Source organism: Jaculus jaculus, chromosome 1, assembly GCF_020740685.1.
Source record: "Jaculus jaculus isolate mJacJac1 chromosome 1, mJacJac1.mat.Y.cur, whole genome shotgun sequence".
Classification (NCBI taxonomy): Eukaryota; Metazoa; Chordata; class Mammalia; order Rodentia; family Dipodidae; genus Jaculus; species Jaculus jaculus.
The window spans coordinates 293,157,688-293,173,474 of record NC_059102.1 but is presented as its reverse complement, the minus strand read 5'-3'; the positions used below and the strand labels follow the sequence as shown (position 1 = coordinate 293,173,474).

Genomic DNA, 15,787 nt, shown 5'->3' with positions numbered 1-15,787 from the left:
TATTGGAGATAGCTAATTCAACCTACCACAGCATTTATAACAAGGAAGACATTGCATCTGTTTTTATCCAAATTTCACTGCTTTAATCATTAGCCCTAAACCTCTTTTATTTCTCATTTGGTTGCCAACATTTTCTACTGAAAGCTGCTAAACCAAAAGATCTGGCTGTCCTTTCCAACAATGTCTTTTTCTCTTCCATTCACATTATACATGCAGCTGACCTCGAGTTTTATTCATTTTATGGTGTCATTTAGCATTTGGATTTTGCTTCTGACATTTGCAATTTCTCCATGAAGACAGGAGAAATTTGTCTTTTTCTTGTTATATCCCTAAAGCTGCAAGGTGCCTACCAGGTAGCAGCCACTCACTGGGTCTCTTGACAACTTCCCAATGTGTTCCCTCCTCTCAATTCCCAGGGTAGCGAACTTACAAATATAAGCTTTGATACACTTCTGTGTAACGGGCAGCCTGGAGAAGCGAGCATTTCTTTTTCCCCTGTCATAGCCGAGGTTATGTAGGTGGCCCAAAGCTGCGCAGGAGAAAGTTGAAAAGCTCCAAAAGCCTCGGTGTCATCTCCTCCCAGTGTCCCTTTTGTCTCAGTTCAGCTCCTCATCAGCTCTCTCAGGACTCCCTTGCATAGCTACCTGACTGATCTCTGGGTCCGTGTTTGAAACATAATTCTGTCTTTTTATCATAAACACCTTCGGTGGTTCCCCTGCTTCAGTAAACAATCCAGTTATAAGCTTGCCTGCCTCACGCCCTCCCATCTGGCCCTGCAGCCCGTCCTTGGCCATCCTAGACTGTGAGGTTCTCAGTGAAGTATCTCCAGTGTCCACACTCGCCCACTCCAAGGCCCAGCCTGCCTGAATACTTCATGAAGCTTCCCTAACCCCCTCCTCTGGGTTGATGTGATCCAAGTGCTTCTTCCAGTGCATCGTTCTCTCTCAGGGCTCTTGACATGGGAAAGTGCCCAGCCTTATATGGGCCTGTCATAATCAAAAGTACTATTTTAACATGGGGGCAGGACAATGGTTTTTTAACAATGGTTAGAAAAAAAATATCCAGGCTAGAGTGGTGGCTTAGCAGTTAACATGCTTGCCTGCAAAGCCTGATTAGCCAGGTTCAATTCCCCAAGACCCACATAAGCTACATGCACAAGGTAGCTCATACAAATAGAGTTTAATTGCAGTGGCTGGAGGCCCTCTCTCTTTCTCTCTCTCTCTCTCTCACACACACACACACACACAAGAAAGAAAGAAAGAAAGAAAGAAAGAAAGAAAGAAAGAAAGAAAGAAAGAAAGAAAGAAAGAAAGAAAGAAGGGAGGGAGGGAGGGAGGGAGGGAGGGAGGGAGGGAGGGAGGGAGGGAGGGAGGGAGGGAGGGAGGGAGGGAGGGAAGGAGGAAGGGAAGGAAGGAGGGAGGGAAGGAAGGAGGGAGGGAAGCTGGGGAAATGGCTAAATGGTTAAGGCATTTGCCTGCAAAGCCTAAGGACCCTGGTTCAATTCCCCAGAACCCACATAAGCCAGATGCACAAGGGGTGTATGCATCTGGAGTTTGTTTGCAGTGGATGGAGGCCCTAGCATGCCCATTCTCTTTATCTGCCTCTTTCCCTCTCCCTCCCTCCCTCCCTCTCTCTCTCTCTCTTTCTCTCTCACTGTCTCTCAAATAAATAAATAAATAAAATATTTGAAAACAAGCTGGGCTTGGTGGTATATGCCTTTAATCCCATCACTCAGGAGGCAGAGGTAGGAGGATTGCCTTGAGTTCAAAGCCACCCAGAGAGTACAGAGTGGATTCCAGGCTAGCCTGAGCTAGAATGCGACCCTACCTCGAAAAAAAAAAAAAAAAAAAACTTTAAAAAAAAAGAAAGAAAGAATTAAAAAAACAAACAAGGACTGAAGCAGAGGTCAGGAAGGAGAGGTGCCAAGATGTTGACTTTGAAGATGGAGTTAGGCACTTCAAGAAGTTGGAAAAGAGAGGGAAACAGATTTTCTCCTAGAGTTCCCAGAAGGACTATATAGCCTGGTAAAGTTTCCTTAGAATTGTGACATGTCTGTGTCTTACCATGATTAAGTGAAAATGGGCAACTATGATTTGGGTTTCTTTAAATATGGTCTTGCTGTAATAAATACCTAAATATGCTAGCTTTGGAAATCATTTGGGTTGGTGATTGCCTTTCCCACCCCCACCTCCTTTCTTCTTGGTTTTCTCCCTTTCAAGAGGGAATTACTTATATCTCACGGTTGTCATGGTATGCATATTCATTATTGTATACTGGGAGCAGATAACCAGTTTTCTAATTATATAAGTTCATAGATGGAAAGGAAATCTGCCCTAAGGTGAATTATAGTCGGAGAATCAGCCAGCTTATTTTAGATTACTTAGATAATGAGACTTGAGACTTTTAGCCTTAGGTGAGATGTGAGACTTGGGTTTATGTTGTGATGGGTTGAGAATTTGGAGAACCTTGGGATCAGAGAATGTATTTTGTATGTGGAATGAATGAGTCTTTGAAAAACCAGAAGGCCCAGTTAGCTCAATAATATCTCCTCCCAACAAGATTTATGGCCAAATCTCTGGAACCGATAAATACATTAAAAGAGATTCTGCAGATGTGATTGAATTAAGGATCTTGGCATCACCTTGAATTAGTTGGAAGTGGCTGTATAGGCCCTGACAAGGATCCCTGGAAGAAGGACCAGTGGAATCAGAACTAGAGAAAGAAGACAGAAGTATGGCTGCTCCTACACTTCTGCCTAAAGTTGAAGAAAGCCTGTAAAAGCAAGAAAAAGCATGGGACAGAATCAGTCCTGGAGCCACCAGGAAGGAGACAGTCCTGTGGACCAATTTCAGACGGGCCCTCCAGAAGTGTAAGACAGTGAATGTGTTTGGTTTTAAGTCACTATACTTGTGTTAAGTTGTGTTGTCGCAAGAGCAGTAGGAGATGAATACAGATGCTCTGACAGCTTCGGAACTCAACAGAGTTGGGGATGTGTCTGGATGCAATTTAACAAAGAATGCCTTCAAAAAACTGGACTCTTAAGTCTTGTTTTTAATTTTGGCATTTGCAGTTTCTCAACAGTGTGAAGATTTTGGTTTATTCTCGGCTACAAATGGTGGCTTTTAATTTGTTAAAATAGTATATCCACATGGATGGCATGTTCCTTCGTTCTGATATTTTGTCAGCTTTTTTAGTGTTTGTTCATGTGCCTTTTGCGTGCACACACAAGTGATGTGCGTATATACGTGTGCAGATTCGTACCCCACCACCAGCCCTGTGCATGAGGAAAGAAGCCACAGGAAGATGTCAGCCATCCACTGTTACTGTGCTTTTCCAGACATTATTTCCCCGGGACAAGCCCCTCACTGAACTTGAAGCTCTCCGTTTTTTGGTTAGGTGGAAAAGAGCCCCTGAAATCCTCCTGTCTGTCCACTCTCAACACTGGGATTACAGGCGTGCACCACCATGCCTGGCTTTTAATGTGGGCGCTGCAGATCTTGCTCAGGTCCACACGCTTGTGCCGCAAGCACTCTCCCCAGCCTTTTGGCTGTATTTTTACCCACCAGAAACATCTAGCTTTGTGAATTCTGTTTGTTTTGTGCTCATCTGCTTTTAATGTAATCTCATAGGCATGGGGGGTGGTCATTGTTGATAGCTGAATTCTATTGTTTTTGCTGTTAGGAATCATAGTGGGTGGGATACCCACTCCCATGTGTTGGAAAGGAAAAATAACTGGAGGATTTACAGTGATGAACACATGTATGTGTACTTTTAAAGAATATATGAAGTTCAGATGCTATTAAATCCAGTCCATTTTGCATTCTTTACTAAGGCTAACCACTATAGCACCTTAGTACTTTCAGCCTGTTTTGAATTCTAAGGTCTAAATTGCATTTTGTACCAGTTTAAATGTCTAATAAAGATGTTTTTCTTGTCCTTATGAAGCAAACATATGTTAATATAAATTAAGTTATTCAGAAGAGGCGAGTTCACTGTTAGAGCGATGTTAAATAGCTCTATAATCAAGAAATACATACATAAAAATATCATTGTGGTGGGTTATCTACAAATACACCAATTCTACTGCCAAACACATGGTAAGATTATGTTTTGTCTCTTTTTGAATTTTGATGTCCAATAAAATATGTTGGACAAGCATTTAATTTTTGATCTTCTAGCCATGGTGTTTTTTGTTTGTTTGTTTGTTTGTTTTTCCGAGGTAGGATCTCACTCTAGCTCAGGCTGACCTGGAATTCACTAATGAGTCTCAGGGTGCCCTCGAACTCATGGCGATCCTCCTACCTCTGCCTCCCAAGTGCTGGGATTAAAGGTGTGTGCCACCACGCCTGGCGCCATGGTGATTTTGAAAGCTGATGTTGTCATGGTTCCTCTTTTAGTCCAAGTCCCCAGAGTCTCTTTCATGCTGCACTGAATATGTCACATATAAGAGATAAATTCACATTCTCTTAAGCTCTAGATATTGGGGATTATTTTTAAAATGTTTATTTATTTATTTATTTATTTGCAAGCAGAGAGAAATAGAAGAGAGACAGAGAGAATGGGCACACAGGGTCTCTAGGCACTGTCAGCGAACTCCAGGGGCACGCTCCACTTTGTGCATCTGGCTTTACATGGGTACTGAGGAATCAAACCCAGATCATTTGGCTTTGTAGGCAAGTACCTTAATCATGGAGCCATCCCACCAGCACTAAGAGGGGGTTGTTTTTTACATATAACAATTTCACCTTTTTGTAACTTGCATATGTACCTTGAACAAATATCAGATATAGTTCTTTCAACTTACTTGATCTTTTCATGAATATTTAATACTTCCTTGAGAAACTTAGAGACATCAAATTTTAAAAATATCCTTAACTTTCAATAGCCAGTGGAATTGACAGTATAGCTTGTTTCTTTTAGTTGCTGACGTAGTGACTTAATGGCTTTGTTCTAAATTTATTGATGTGCAATTAAATGCATTCTAGGCTACTTCTTATGACTTTTGGTTTTTTGTTTGTTTATTTGTTTTTTTTAGTATTTTTATTTTTATTTGAGTTATGATGAAGTGGGAAAATAAATTTTCAGCTTTTTGGACATACATTTTCTATAAATGAAATATTGCCACATATCTCATTTTATATCACACAAATGTAAGGCAAGGAAAATCAATATTAAAGCCTATATTATTTTTCATGCAGTGGATTCTTAAGATAGACTGGAAACATTTAAATAAGTTAACCTTGAAAACAAAACAGTCAGGCTGAAGACATGACTTAGCAGTTAAGGCATTTTCCTGCAAAGCCAAAGGACCTCGGTTTAATTCCCCAGCATCCACATAAGCCAGATGCACAAAGTGGCACATGGGTCTGGAGTTCGCTTGCAGTGACTGAAGGCCCTGGTGCGGCCATTATCTCCTCTCTCTGTCTCTGTCTGTCTCTGTCTCTGTCTCTCTCTCTCTCTCTTTCCCCCTCTGGGTAAGTCATTATAATGAGTTTTGGCTTTATGTTGTTTTCCTGACACAGGTTGCCCAAGATAATAACTGTACTTAATAGTGTAGGCCTTTCCATTTGTAAGCAAACAGTAATTCTGGAGAAATAAAAGTGTCTCGGCCAATCACCATCATGCAGAAAACAGATATCTAAAGGACATGCTGTCCTATCTGATATTAATACCATTTGAGAAACCAAATATTCAATGTTGAATAAGACAGTTTTTTGTTTGTTTTTTGCTTTTTCCAGGTAGGGTCTCACTGTAAGCCCAGGCTGACCTGGAATTCACTATGTAGTCTCAGGGTGGCCTCAAACTCATGGTGAGCCTCCTGCCTCTGCCTCCTGAATGCTGGGATTAAAGGCATGTGCCACCACGCCCAGCTGAATATGATAGTTTTCTTAGAGATTGCATTCTAGGCAGTACTCCCCATGAGCTTACATAATTATGCGAGTGTGTGTGTGTGTGTGTGTGTGTGTGTGTGTGTGTGTGTGTGTTTTGTAGACAACATGGGGGGGGTTGCATGTGCAAGTATGCATATGAAGATCAGAGGGAGAGGTGGACATTGGGCATCTCCCTCTATTGCTGTCCACCTTATTTATTAAGGACAAAGTCTTTCTCTCTCTCTGAACATGCCTAGAGGTAGTCTATGTAGCAATCCTACCCAGGCATCTGCCTTCCTCTGCTTCCTGAACACTGGGATTACCAGTATGCACCATGACTGGAATGTATCTGGTGCTGGAATCTGAACTCCATGCTTACATAGTAAGTGCTTTACCGACTGAGCCATCTTCACACTCCTGAAGTAATTATTTATTTTGCATCTGAATGTGTTCCTATTTTTTAATGTGTTTATCTGTGTCTGTATATCTTGATTATAGTTACCACAGTATCTACTTTTCCTAGTTTTCATGAACTATCTAAAATGCAGTGGTTCAAATGAACATACACATGTATATGCATGCAGAGTGTATGTGTCAGAGCAAGCCCTTTGAGGAGCCTTATTTAGCAGTCCCAGGAGTTGTTCCGTTTACTCCAGACCTCACAACTTTTTTCCTGATCCCTGGGATGTCTAGGTAAGATAGAACTCCCCTGGGATGGAGAGATTTTTTGGTGGTTAAAGTACTTGCCTGCAAATTCTAAGAACCCGTGTGCAAATCTCCAGGTCCCACGTAAGCCAGACATGGTTATGTAAGCATGCAACATCACACATTGCCACAAGGGGGTGCACATATCTGGAGTTTGTTCACAATGGCTGAAAGGCCCTGGCATACCCATTCATTCTCTCTCTCTCTCATTCTCTCTCCCTCAAAAATAAGATAATAAGGGCTGCAGAGATGGCTTAGTGGTTGAGTGTTCTCCTGTGAAGCCTAAGGACCCCGGTTTAAGGCTCGATTCCCCAGGACCCACGTTAGCCAAATGCACAAGGGGGCACACGCACCTGGAGTTTGTTTGCAGTGGCTGGAGGCCCTGGCACACCCATTCTCTCTCTCTGCTTCTTTCTCTCTGTCACTCTCAGAAAAATAAATAAAAATAAAAAAAAATTTTTAAAAATAAGATAATAAAAAATTATAATTTTTTAAAAAGAACTCCCTTCTTCTGGACTATAGAGAACATGAGAATTCTCTCCACTTTCAACCCAGAACCAACTAGCAAAGGGACCCTCACACTACAACTGTCTAAGTCCTCTCGACCTTAGCAAGACAAAGAGACAAAGACATAACAGGAAAAGAAGCTCCACCCCTCCATTCCTGCAGATCGGGTGGTTTCTCTCAGAGTCCTGGAATTGTGCCACCTCCTTCAGCACTCACGTGAGATCTGAGGGAAGGTTTTAAGGAAACTGCTTCTCCTGATATTCTTAATTTTCCTTTGAGAGTTGCCACAGAGTTTAGGGAAGCTCTTGGCAGCAGCATTAATACAGTTGTTTTGACTCTTTTCTACATCAGAGGTACTAAGAAGGGAATTCCTAAGTTTCCTCTGACATGACAAGTGTACTCTGTTCATAAAGAAAGAAAATTAGTCTAAGCAAAGGGCAGTTTTGTTTTACTTGCTGTTTCGATAAGCTTGTCACTACCTGACAATCGTGTGCCAACATTTTATTTTTAATCAATGCTCTTTTTTCAACTGATAGAGCCCACAAGTTTCGAAGTTAAAGGCATGCTGCCTTGGTGGTCTTTATATTGATTTCAAGGCCTCTCTACATAACCCCAGGGCTCAGTTTGAAAACTGCTCCATGGAAGGGCAAATGGGAAGAATCCAAAATATAAAGGTACTTTTTTCTAAAACATAATTTATCAGACTGTGTGTGTGTGTGTGTGCACATGCATGCATGTATGTGCATGTGTGTTTATGTATGGGCTTATATGTGTGCGCGTGCATGGGAAGGCCAGAGGTAGGGCCAGAACATGATCTTCAGTCATGTTCTACCTTATTCTTTGAGACAGGGTCTCTGACTGAACATGGAGCTCAATAAATTAACTAAACTAGATGGACAACAAGCTCCAGAGAGTCTCCTGTTTGGGTGTCCCCAGTGCTGGGATTACAGGTATTCCCAGCTTCTTTGTGGGTGCTGAGACTGAAATGCAGATCTTCATGCTTTGAAGGCAAGCCCTTTACCAGCTGAGCTATCTTGCCCCCGGTTTGGGAACTTTTTAAGGAATCATAGAGGACTCCTGTTTTATTTTATTTAAACTTTATTTTTATTTACATATTAGAGAGAGATAGAGACAGAGAGAGAGAAAATGGGTACACCAGGGCCTCCAGCCACTGCAAACAAACTCCAGATGCATACAACCCCTTGTGCATCTGGCTTACATGGGTCCTGCACAATCGAACCTAGGTCCTTAACTGCTAAGCCATCTCTTCAGCCTCAGGACTCCTATTTTAGTTGCAGATTTCAGACCTCAGTTGCAGACTCATCTCCAGGATGTCCCCAGTGGGTCTTGGAGTCTGCATTCTAACAAGCACCCAGAGGGTTCTGATTCAAGTGTGGATGAAAGGATCATGAAAAAGATACCTACCCTTTCTAATGCCTTCATCTTAGGCCTCCTCGTTTCCAGTGGATGTTATGCAGAAGACTTGGTTTACAAGGGCCAAATACTATTAAAATCATTTTTGTCTTCTGAGGGAAACAATATGCTACTTGCCTTTTTCATCATCACACAACTCAATTCTGCTTTTCTGTTCCTGGAGCCATCCAGGTGTCCCGAGGCTCTCAGCTCCTCCATCCGCCACACGCTAGATCTACTCCACCTCAGCCGCCTCCAGCAGTGACCACTGGTCTCCACCAACAGCCTCCGTCCTCTCTGTTTGCTGTTTCTTTTCTTCTGTCCCTCCTCTTGGAAAAAGGAAGCCAGATGTGCATGATGGTTCATGCTTCTGGAGTTTGTTTTCAGTGGCTAGAGGCCGTGGCATGAAAAAAAAAAGAGGGACTGTAGAAATGGCTTAGTGGTTAAGGCACTTGCCTGCAAAGCTAAAGGACCCAGGTTTGATTCCCCAGGACCCACGTAAAGCCAGATGCATATGGTGGCACAGGCACCCGGCGTTCATTTGTCACAGCTGGAGGCCCTGGCACACCCATTCTCTTTCTATCTATCTGCCTCTCTCTCTCACAATCTCTCTAAATAATAAAAAAAATGTTTTTAAAAAGATGGGCAAAATGTTGACAGTAATAGAACCGAACTTAGAGAAGTATTGGAGACACAAAAATGAGTACATACATATTTATAATATATATAAATGAAAATGTATATAAATCACTTAGAATAGTGCCTAACTTAAATGAAGTGCTAGCAAGTTGTTACTGTTGGTCTTGGTGAATGATAATTTACAACGTGAATCAGGGCATTATAATGCATAATAGGAAGTTTTTGTCCATTGAGTCTTTATTGCTTGTAAGATTGTCCTTGACAAGTACAAGTACATAATTGGCTTGGTTTTCCAAAGGAATTTTGATGGGCAATGAATTATGAATGGTAGTCTTTAATAATAAGAATTTAATATAAATATGCTGCAGTTTTATAACATTTCAATTTTAAGAAAGAGAAGATGCTTTCCTGTATCTTCAATGTTGAAAATTATTATGTATCACTTGAGTTCAAAGAATTTAGGAGGGCTGGAGAGATTGCTTAATGGTTAAGGCATTTGCCTGTGAAGCCTAAGGACCCAGGTTTGATTCCCCAGTATCCATGTAAGCCAGATGCACAAAGTGGCCCATGTGTTTGGAGTCCGTTTGCAGTGGCTAGAGGCTCTGGCACACCCATTCTCTCTCATGCTCTCTCTTTCTCTAAATAAATAAATAAATAATTTTTAAAATAAGAAATTGTGTGAGTACAAAGGAAAAGATCCAGTTTTGCCATGTCATATCTGTACATTTCAATGTTTAAGAGGACATACAGCTTAAGGGAGAAAGTGTTCAACGTGGAAGGAACCCATATGTCCAGTTCTGCAGAGAAACTTCATTAGAGCTATTTTCCTCTTTAAGGTTTAACAAGAGGCCAGTCATCTACTGGTATGGTTTGTTCATTCTGCCACTATGTGCTGAGCACCTTCCATGAAGCTCCTGGGCATTGTTGGGCAGAATGGTCCCAATAGAGGACATGAGCCCTGCCCTCCACAGCCAGTACATTAGTTTACTAATGTTTCCCACCTGTCTTATAAAAGATCCAATAGTTAGCTGGTATTACCTGTCAACCTCAGCGGCGGAGCCTATGTCTATTTTATATTTCTTAAATGTTCTTGAGACCCTCTTAATTTTAGTGTCAAGAGTAAAATAAACTACAGGAAATGATAACTGTGTATTTTTCCTAGAACATAAACAAAATTATCATATTTTTAGAGTTCTAATGTTATGCAGATCAGCTCATGTCTAATAGCAACTACCAGCCAGCATGTGAGTCATTAGAATTTCACTGACTTAAATGATGTCTGCTGTCCTAGGAGAAACATGAACACAAGAGTTTGGGGACCATCTGCTTTGTGTCATCCCACATCACTCCACATGTGGTTAGAATATTGAGCTGGCCCAGTGGTATTTAATTTCTAGCCATATATGTTGTCTTACAATTTGGCCACACCTCTCAAGTTCCTTTGAGTATCTTTAGTCACCTGTTAACTAGTTCTGAGTTCCACTTCTTTTCATTTTAAGGGTCTCTTTTGCAAGCGCTTTTTTTCTTCTAGAACACAAAGTAGTGGTCCTGTTGAGATCGTTTGCTTACTGAAGTAGTGGCGCTTTAAGACTCGAGTTCTTTTCCTTCCCATTTGGCTGGTGCTGGAGGTACAAAATCATGTCAGGCTAAAAGCAAAGAAACAGTTCTTAAGTATAGGCTAATATTGAACTTGATTTATCCAATAGAATTCAACCCCCAAATTTATTGTGGAATGAAAATACTAGTTATTTTTAGTCACGTTCTTGCTCTTGTTCCAGCCACAGCCTTCTGCAGACCTTATGTCTCAGTAACGGCACTGAAGCCAGGGAACCTGGGTAAGTAGGCAGACAGTGGCTGTGCTTATACTGCCACTCCTCTCGTAGACCCCGGACTCTTCTGTGGATTTGCTACTACTAGGAATCAAGGACTGATTAAGCATGAGCTGCCTGTTATTGTCTAAACAGACTCATACCTCTTGTAGGGTGACTTCCTCTCTTCACTGCAGCGCTCCCTGTTCAAACGTACGGCAGGTTCTACCTGTGCTATGTGACTTCTTTGCAAGGACTTTTGTAACCGGCCATGGCCCAGGGTCCAGCAGAACTAAGACTGCTGTGATGTCACTTGGGCTACTGTCTCATTGCGGATTCTCATCTTGTCTTTTACATATGTGCTTCTATTTCAGGAAAAAAGTGCCAGCTCAAATGCAAGACTTAAAACTAATAAAGAAATTCCTGGATTAGTTCATCAACCCAGAGCAAAGTAAGTCCTGCTTTCTATTTTCCTTAACAGTATTTTTCTAGCTTGAAATGCTTTCAGATTAAATCCCATCTTGCCTACCAAGTAATCAAGATTAACAAGAAAGCTTTTGAGACAATGTGTCCCCCCAAACACAATAGGGAGTCTCAAAACATCCTCAGTGCATCCTCAGAGCAAGTAATTTCAGGCTAATTATTTCTTTTAAGAAAGAAAATATAGTATTCTGAGATATGGGAAAATTTGCTAAGGTACAAACAAAAGATGTCCAAATCCTAAGGAAAATCGCTAACTAATGGCTGCATTAAAATTATGAGCACTGGGCTGGAGGGATGGCTTGGCAGTTAAGGCACTTGCCTGCAAAGCCAAAGGACCCAGGCTCAGTTCCCCAGGACCCACGTAAGCCAGATGCACAAGGTGGTGCACACATCTGGAATTTGTTTGCAGTGGCTAGAGGGCCTGGTGTGCCCATTTTCTCTCTCTCTCTGTCTCCCTCCCCTTCTTTCTTTCTCTCTCGCTCTCTCAAATAGTTAATTAAGAGCATAAACTTATCAAAATATACTATTAGACTATAAACCACAAGATGGAAGATGACATACATGTGAAAGTGGTTGGATTTCCAGAACATAGAAAAAAATCCCACAAATGAATAATCAGATGCCAGAATGTAATAAGCTAAACACATGAACAACCATTTGACTGAAGAGGAAGTGTTAATGGCTAACATATATGAAAAAATGCCATGTAAGGCCAGCAGACTAGGAACAAATTAGAATCCTAACAGTGCTGAAGTTGACCTGGTTGTGGAACAATAGATTCTCTCAAGCTCTGCTACAACATTTTTAGAAACAATTTGCAATATCTGGTGAAATTTAACATTCAGACCCCGAAGAGGTATTCTGTACAGATAGACATATGCTACAGTTTTCAGAGATATTCATCAAATTGGTTCCCATGTTTACATTAGAAGAAAATCCTGTGTATTTGTGTATATGTGAACATGTATATGTTGTATGTGTGTTGGCCACAGAACAACCTCAGATATTGTTCCTCAGGCAAAATCCATCATTTCTTTTCTAATACGGTCTTAATAGGTCTAGAGTTCACCAATTAGAGTAGGCACTCTCCATCCCCCTAACTCTGGGATTAAAAGTGAGTGCCACCATGCCTGGCTTTCTTTTTCCATTATGGCTTTTAAGGATTGAACTCAAATACTCATGTGTGCAAGGCAAGTACTTTACCAGCTGAGCTATCTGCCCAGACCCTGGGTACATGATTCACATTGCAAATGAGAATGCCATAGGTTTGCAATTCAACTAAGAACTGGTTCTGATGGGTCTAGGGAAAAACTTTACTCTTCCTACTGTTGGCCAAGTGTAGGATCAAATAAGTCTTCATTTATTATACAGAAGTACGAAACAAGATAAGAGCTGTGACTCAGTGGTAACATATTGCCCATAAAGACAGTTTCCTCTCATGCCTTCATCGGATGCTACATGTGGAGCTTTGTGACCTTGGGCAGGTAACCTGATGCTTTTGTTTCTATTTTCTCAGAGAAAAACCAAATGAAAAGTCCAGTGTTAAAAGGCTAGGGATTAAATGAAATAATGTATGCCTGATCTCATGACAGGCCAGCACTTGCTGCCCAATGCCCTTCAACGAGAGGCTGATTCAGTGAACTGTAGCATGTTTATGAATGGAAGACTAGCCATCCATTTAGCCAGGTGCTCGCAGCATTTTAATGTGAATCCTAATGTGAAATAGCATACATAGGGTTACATGAGTGTATTGCACTCTATAAAATTAAAAAACAGGGCTGGAGAGATGGCTTAGCGGTTAAGCACTTGCCTGTGAAGCCTAAGGACCCCAGTTCGAGGCTCAATTCCCCAGGACCTACATTAGCCAGATGCACAAGGGGGCGCACGCATCTGGAGTTTGTTTGTAGTGGCTGGAGGCCCTGGTACATCCATTCTCCCTCCCTCCCTCCCCCCCTCCCTCTCTCTCTCTCTCTCTGTCTCTCTTTCTGTCTCTGCCTCTTTCTCTGTCACTTTCAAATAACTAAATAAAAATAAACAAAAAAAATTTTAAAAAACAATCAAAGTGGATAACTGGCTTTTTAAAGCAAATGTAGAGGAACTATAAACTATATAACAGGCAAGTAATGGTTTCACCTGGGTGGACAAAACACAGACAGATGGGAACTAATCTGGTGAACGAGGTTCTGGTTACTGGTTTTGGTTGAAGTTTCACTGGCACTTCCTATGCTATTTTTTTGTAAGCAAAATAATGAACCAAATAAAAGGGAGTATGACATGAAGTAAAATTAGATGAGTCTACTTTTCTGAGATCCAGTTGAAAAAGAGTGATGATCATGAAGAAGTAACTACGTGCACAGGTGCACTTCAAGATTTACCAGGAACCTGTGGGTAACTGAGTTCTGTATGTGTAGGTGTTGAGGAAGGTAAAACCTTTTCCTCTGTCCTCAAGTATCCATAGCTGAGTCTAAGATTTAAATTGACATAGACAAACTAACAGAAGAAAGGACATAGACTTTTACACAGGCATTAGGAGGTCCTATAGAAAAAATGAAAATTCAAAGTTAGTAAGACCTAAGTTATGCTAGGTTGAACCGACAGGCAGTTGTAGAACTTAAAATATGTTTGGCCAAAGGAAGACAGTTGTTTTATCAAGATCAGTAGGCAGGTATTCTCTTGGCTCCTCATCCCTAGAGGTAGAAATATTTCTTTCTTTCTGGTATGAGGAGAATATCTTTCACATGGAAGAGCAAAACAGCTCTTTCTTTCTTTTTTTTGGTTTTTCGAGGTAGGGTCTCACTCTGGTCCAGGATGACCTGGAATTAACTCTGTAGTCTCAGGGTGGCCTTGAACTCACAGCGATCCTCCTACCTCTGCCTCCCGAGTGCTGGGATTAAAGGCGTGCGCCACCACGCCCGGCAAAACAGCCCTTTCTAAAGCTATGCCTGTTTAAGTAGACATGGCCCAAAATCATCAGTGACCCAAAGCAGTCTATTTGGGGAGGCCATATTCTATCTTCAGTGGTCATGTGTTAGGGAAGTATGACCTTGACTCCTGCTAGTCAAGTTTCTGTTGCCGTCACAAAATACCTGAAAAAATTAGTTTAAAGAAGGAAAGGCTTGTTTTTGTGGAGGTTTCAGTGCCTGGTCATGGGTTCTGTTGTTTCTGTGCCTGTGGTGGGGTGGAAACATGATAGTTGGGGACATGCAGTACATCAAAGCTGCTCCTCACTTCATGGTAGCCAGAAAGGAAGGAGAGAGAGAGAGGGAGGAAGAGAGGGAGAGAATGAATGAATGTAAGGGGCAAAGACAAAACACACCCTTCTAGAGCGAGCATTCCAGTGTCCACTCCTCCCACCTAAGCCCACCTCCTAAGGTCTCTTCCATTTCTCATTAGCACGTTAAGCTTCGACTCCGTCAATGAAGTAGTCAGTTGGTGAGCTGAAAATCCCCATGATACAATCAATCCCCCCAAAGAAATCCCACCTCTGACCTCTGAACATGCTCCTTTGGAGACATAGCTTTCAACACACGAGCTTTGGGGGATCATTTCAGATCCAAACCATAGCACCTTCTTACACCTTTATAGCATAGGTTTTCCTTACGTGGTGACTTTACATCAGTAGAAGTGAATGCCGTATCTCAGTTCTGAAGCCCATTGTTCCCACCATTCCTTAACTTGATTATCTTCCATTAAGACCCTATAGTGTGGTCATCTTGAGTCCCATGAAGCTGAGGAGAAGCAGGGAGAAGAGACTTTGAAGGCTCAGGGGGACCTCCACAGAGCTGTGCAGTACCAGTGGGAGCATTGTGCTTTTGCAAGGTTGAGTTTTAGTTATTAGGAAGAAATAGGAATTATCAAACTTATTGAGTTTTATTAGTTAGATTGGGTGCCAGCGTGTAAGCTCTTGTGAAAAGTATTTCTATCTAGCCACTTAGCTTTGAGTCTTCTTGCTGTGAAAACTTACCGTTCACAATTCACGTGTCCCTCTTTTGTCTGGAGGAAAGAGAGGGAAGCCAGTGGGCTTTTCTCCTTCCTCCTCACTCACAGTCGTCCAACGGTGCATCAGGAATCCAGTTGTTGCCCAGGAACTGACCCTCACAGTACAAATTATACTCACCAAAAGTACACATTAATATTAATGCTGCTGTATTAATAAGATTTCTACACGGCAAGGCGAGGGTCCATGTTTACCCAAACAGGAATCGGCTGAGATGGGGTAGTTCGTTTCACCAAAATAAACTGTCTCCACCCCTGTTGAAGAGCTTTTTTCTTCCTTCTGAAATGAACCTTTGGAGAACAGAAGTGATCGGTCTTCTACGTGGTAGTACACGGTAAATGACGATATGTGGCGCTTGTCTCCTC

General features: G+C 41.7%; 1 protein-coding gene across 3 annotated transcripts in view; it reads left to right on the top strand.

The window, feature by feature from the left end:
- The window catches only part of C1H1orf21 (chromosome 1 C1orf21 homolog), a 236,998-nt gene that overhangs the window by 186,496 nt on the left and 34,715 nt on the right, over nt 1-15,787 (top strand). For all 3 annotated transcript variants that reach the window (XM_045151949.1, XM_004658714.2, XM_045151956.1), the window contains exon 4: nt 11,317-11,393. In XM_045151949.1, the coding sequence (XP_045007884.1) occupies nt 11,317-11,393 (77 nt within the window). The remainder of the gene's footprint in view (nt 1-11,316; nt 11,394-15,787) is intronic.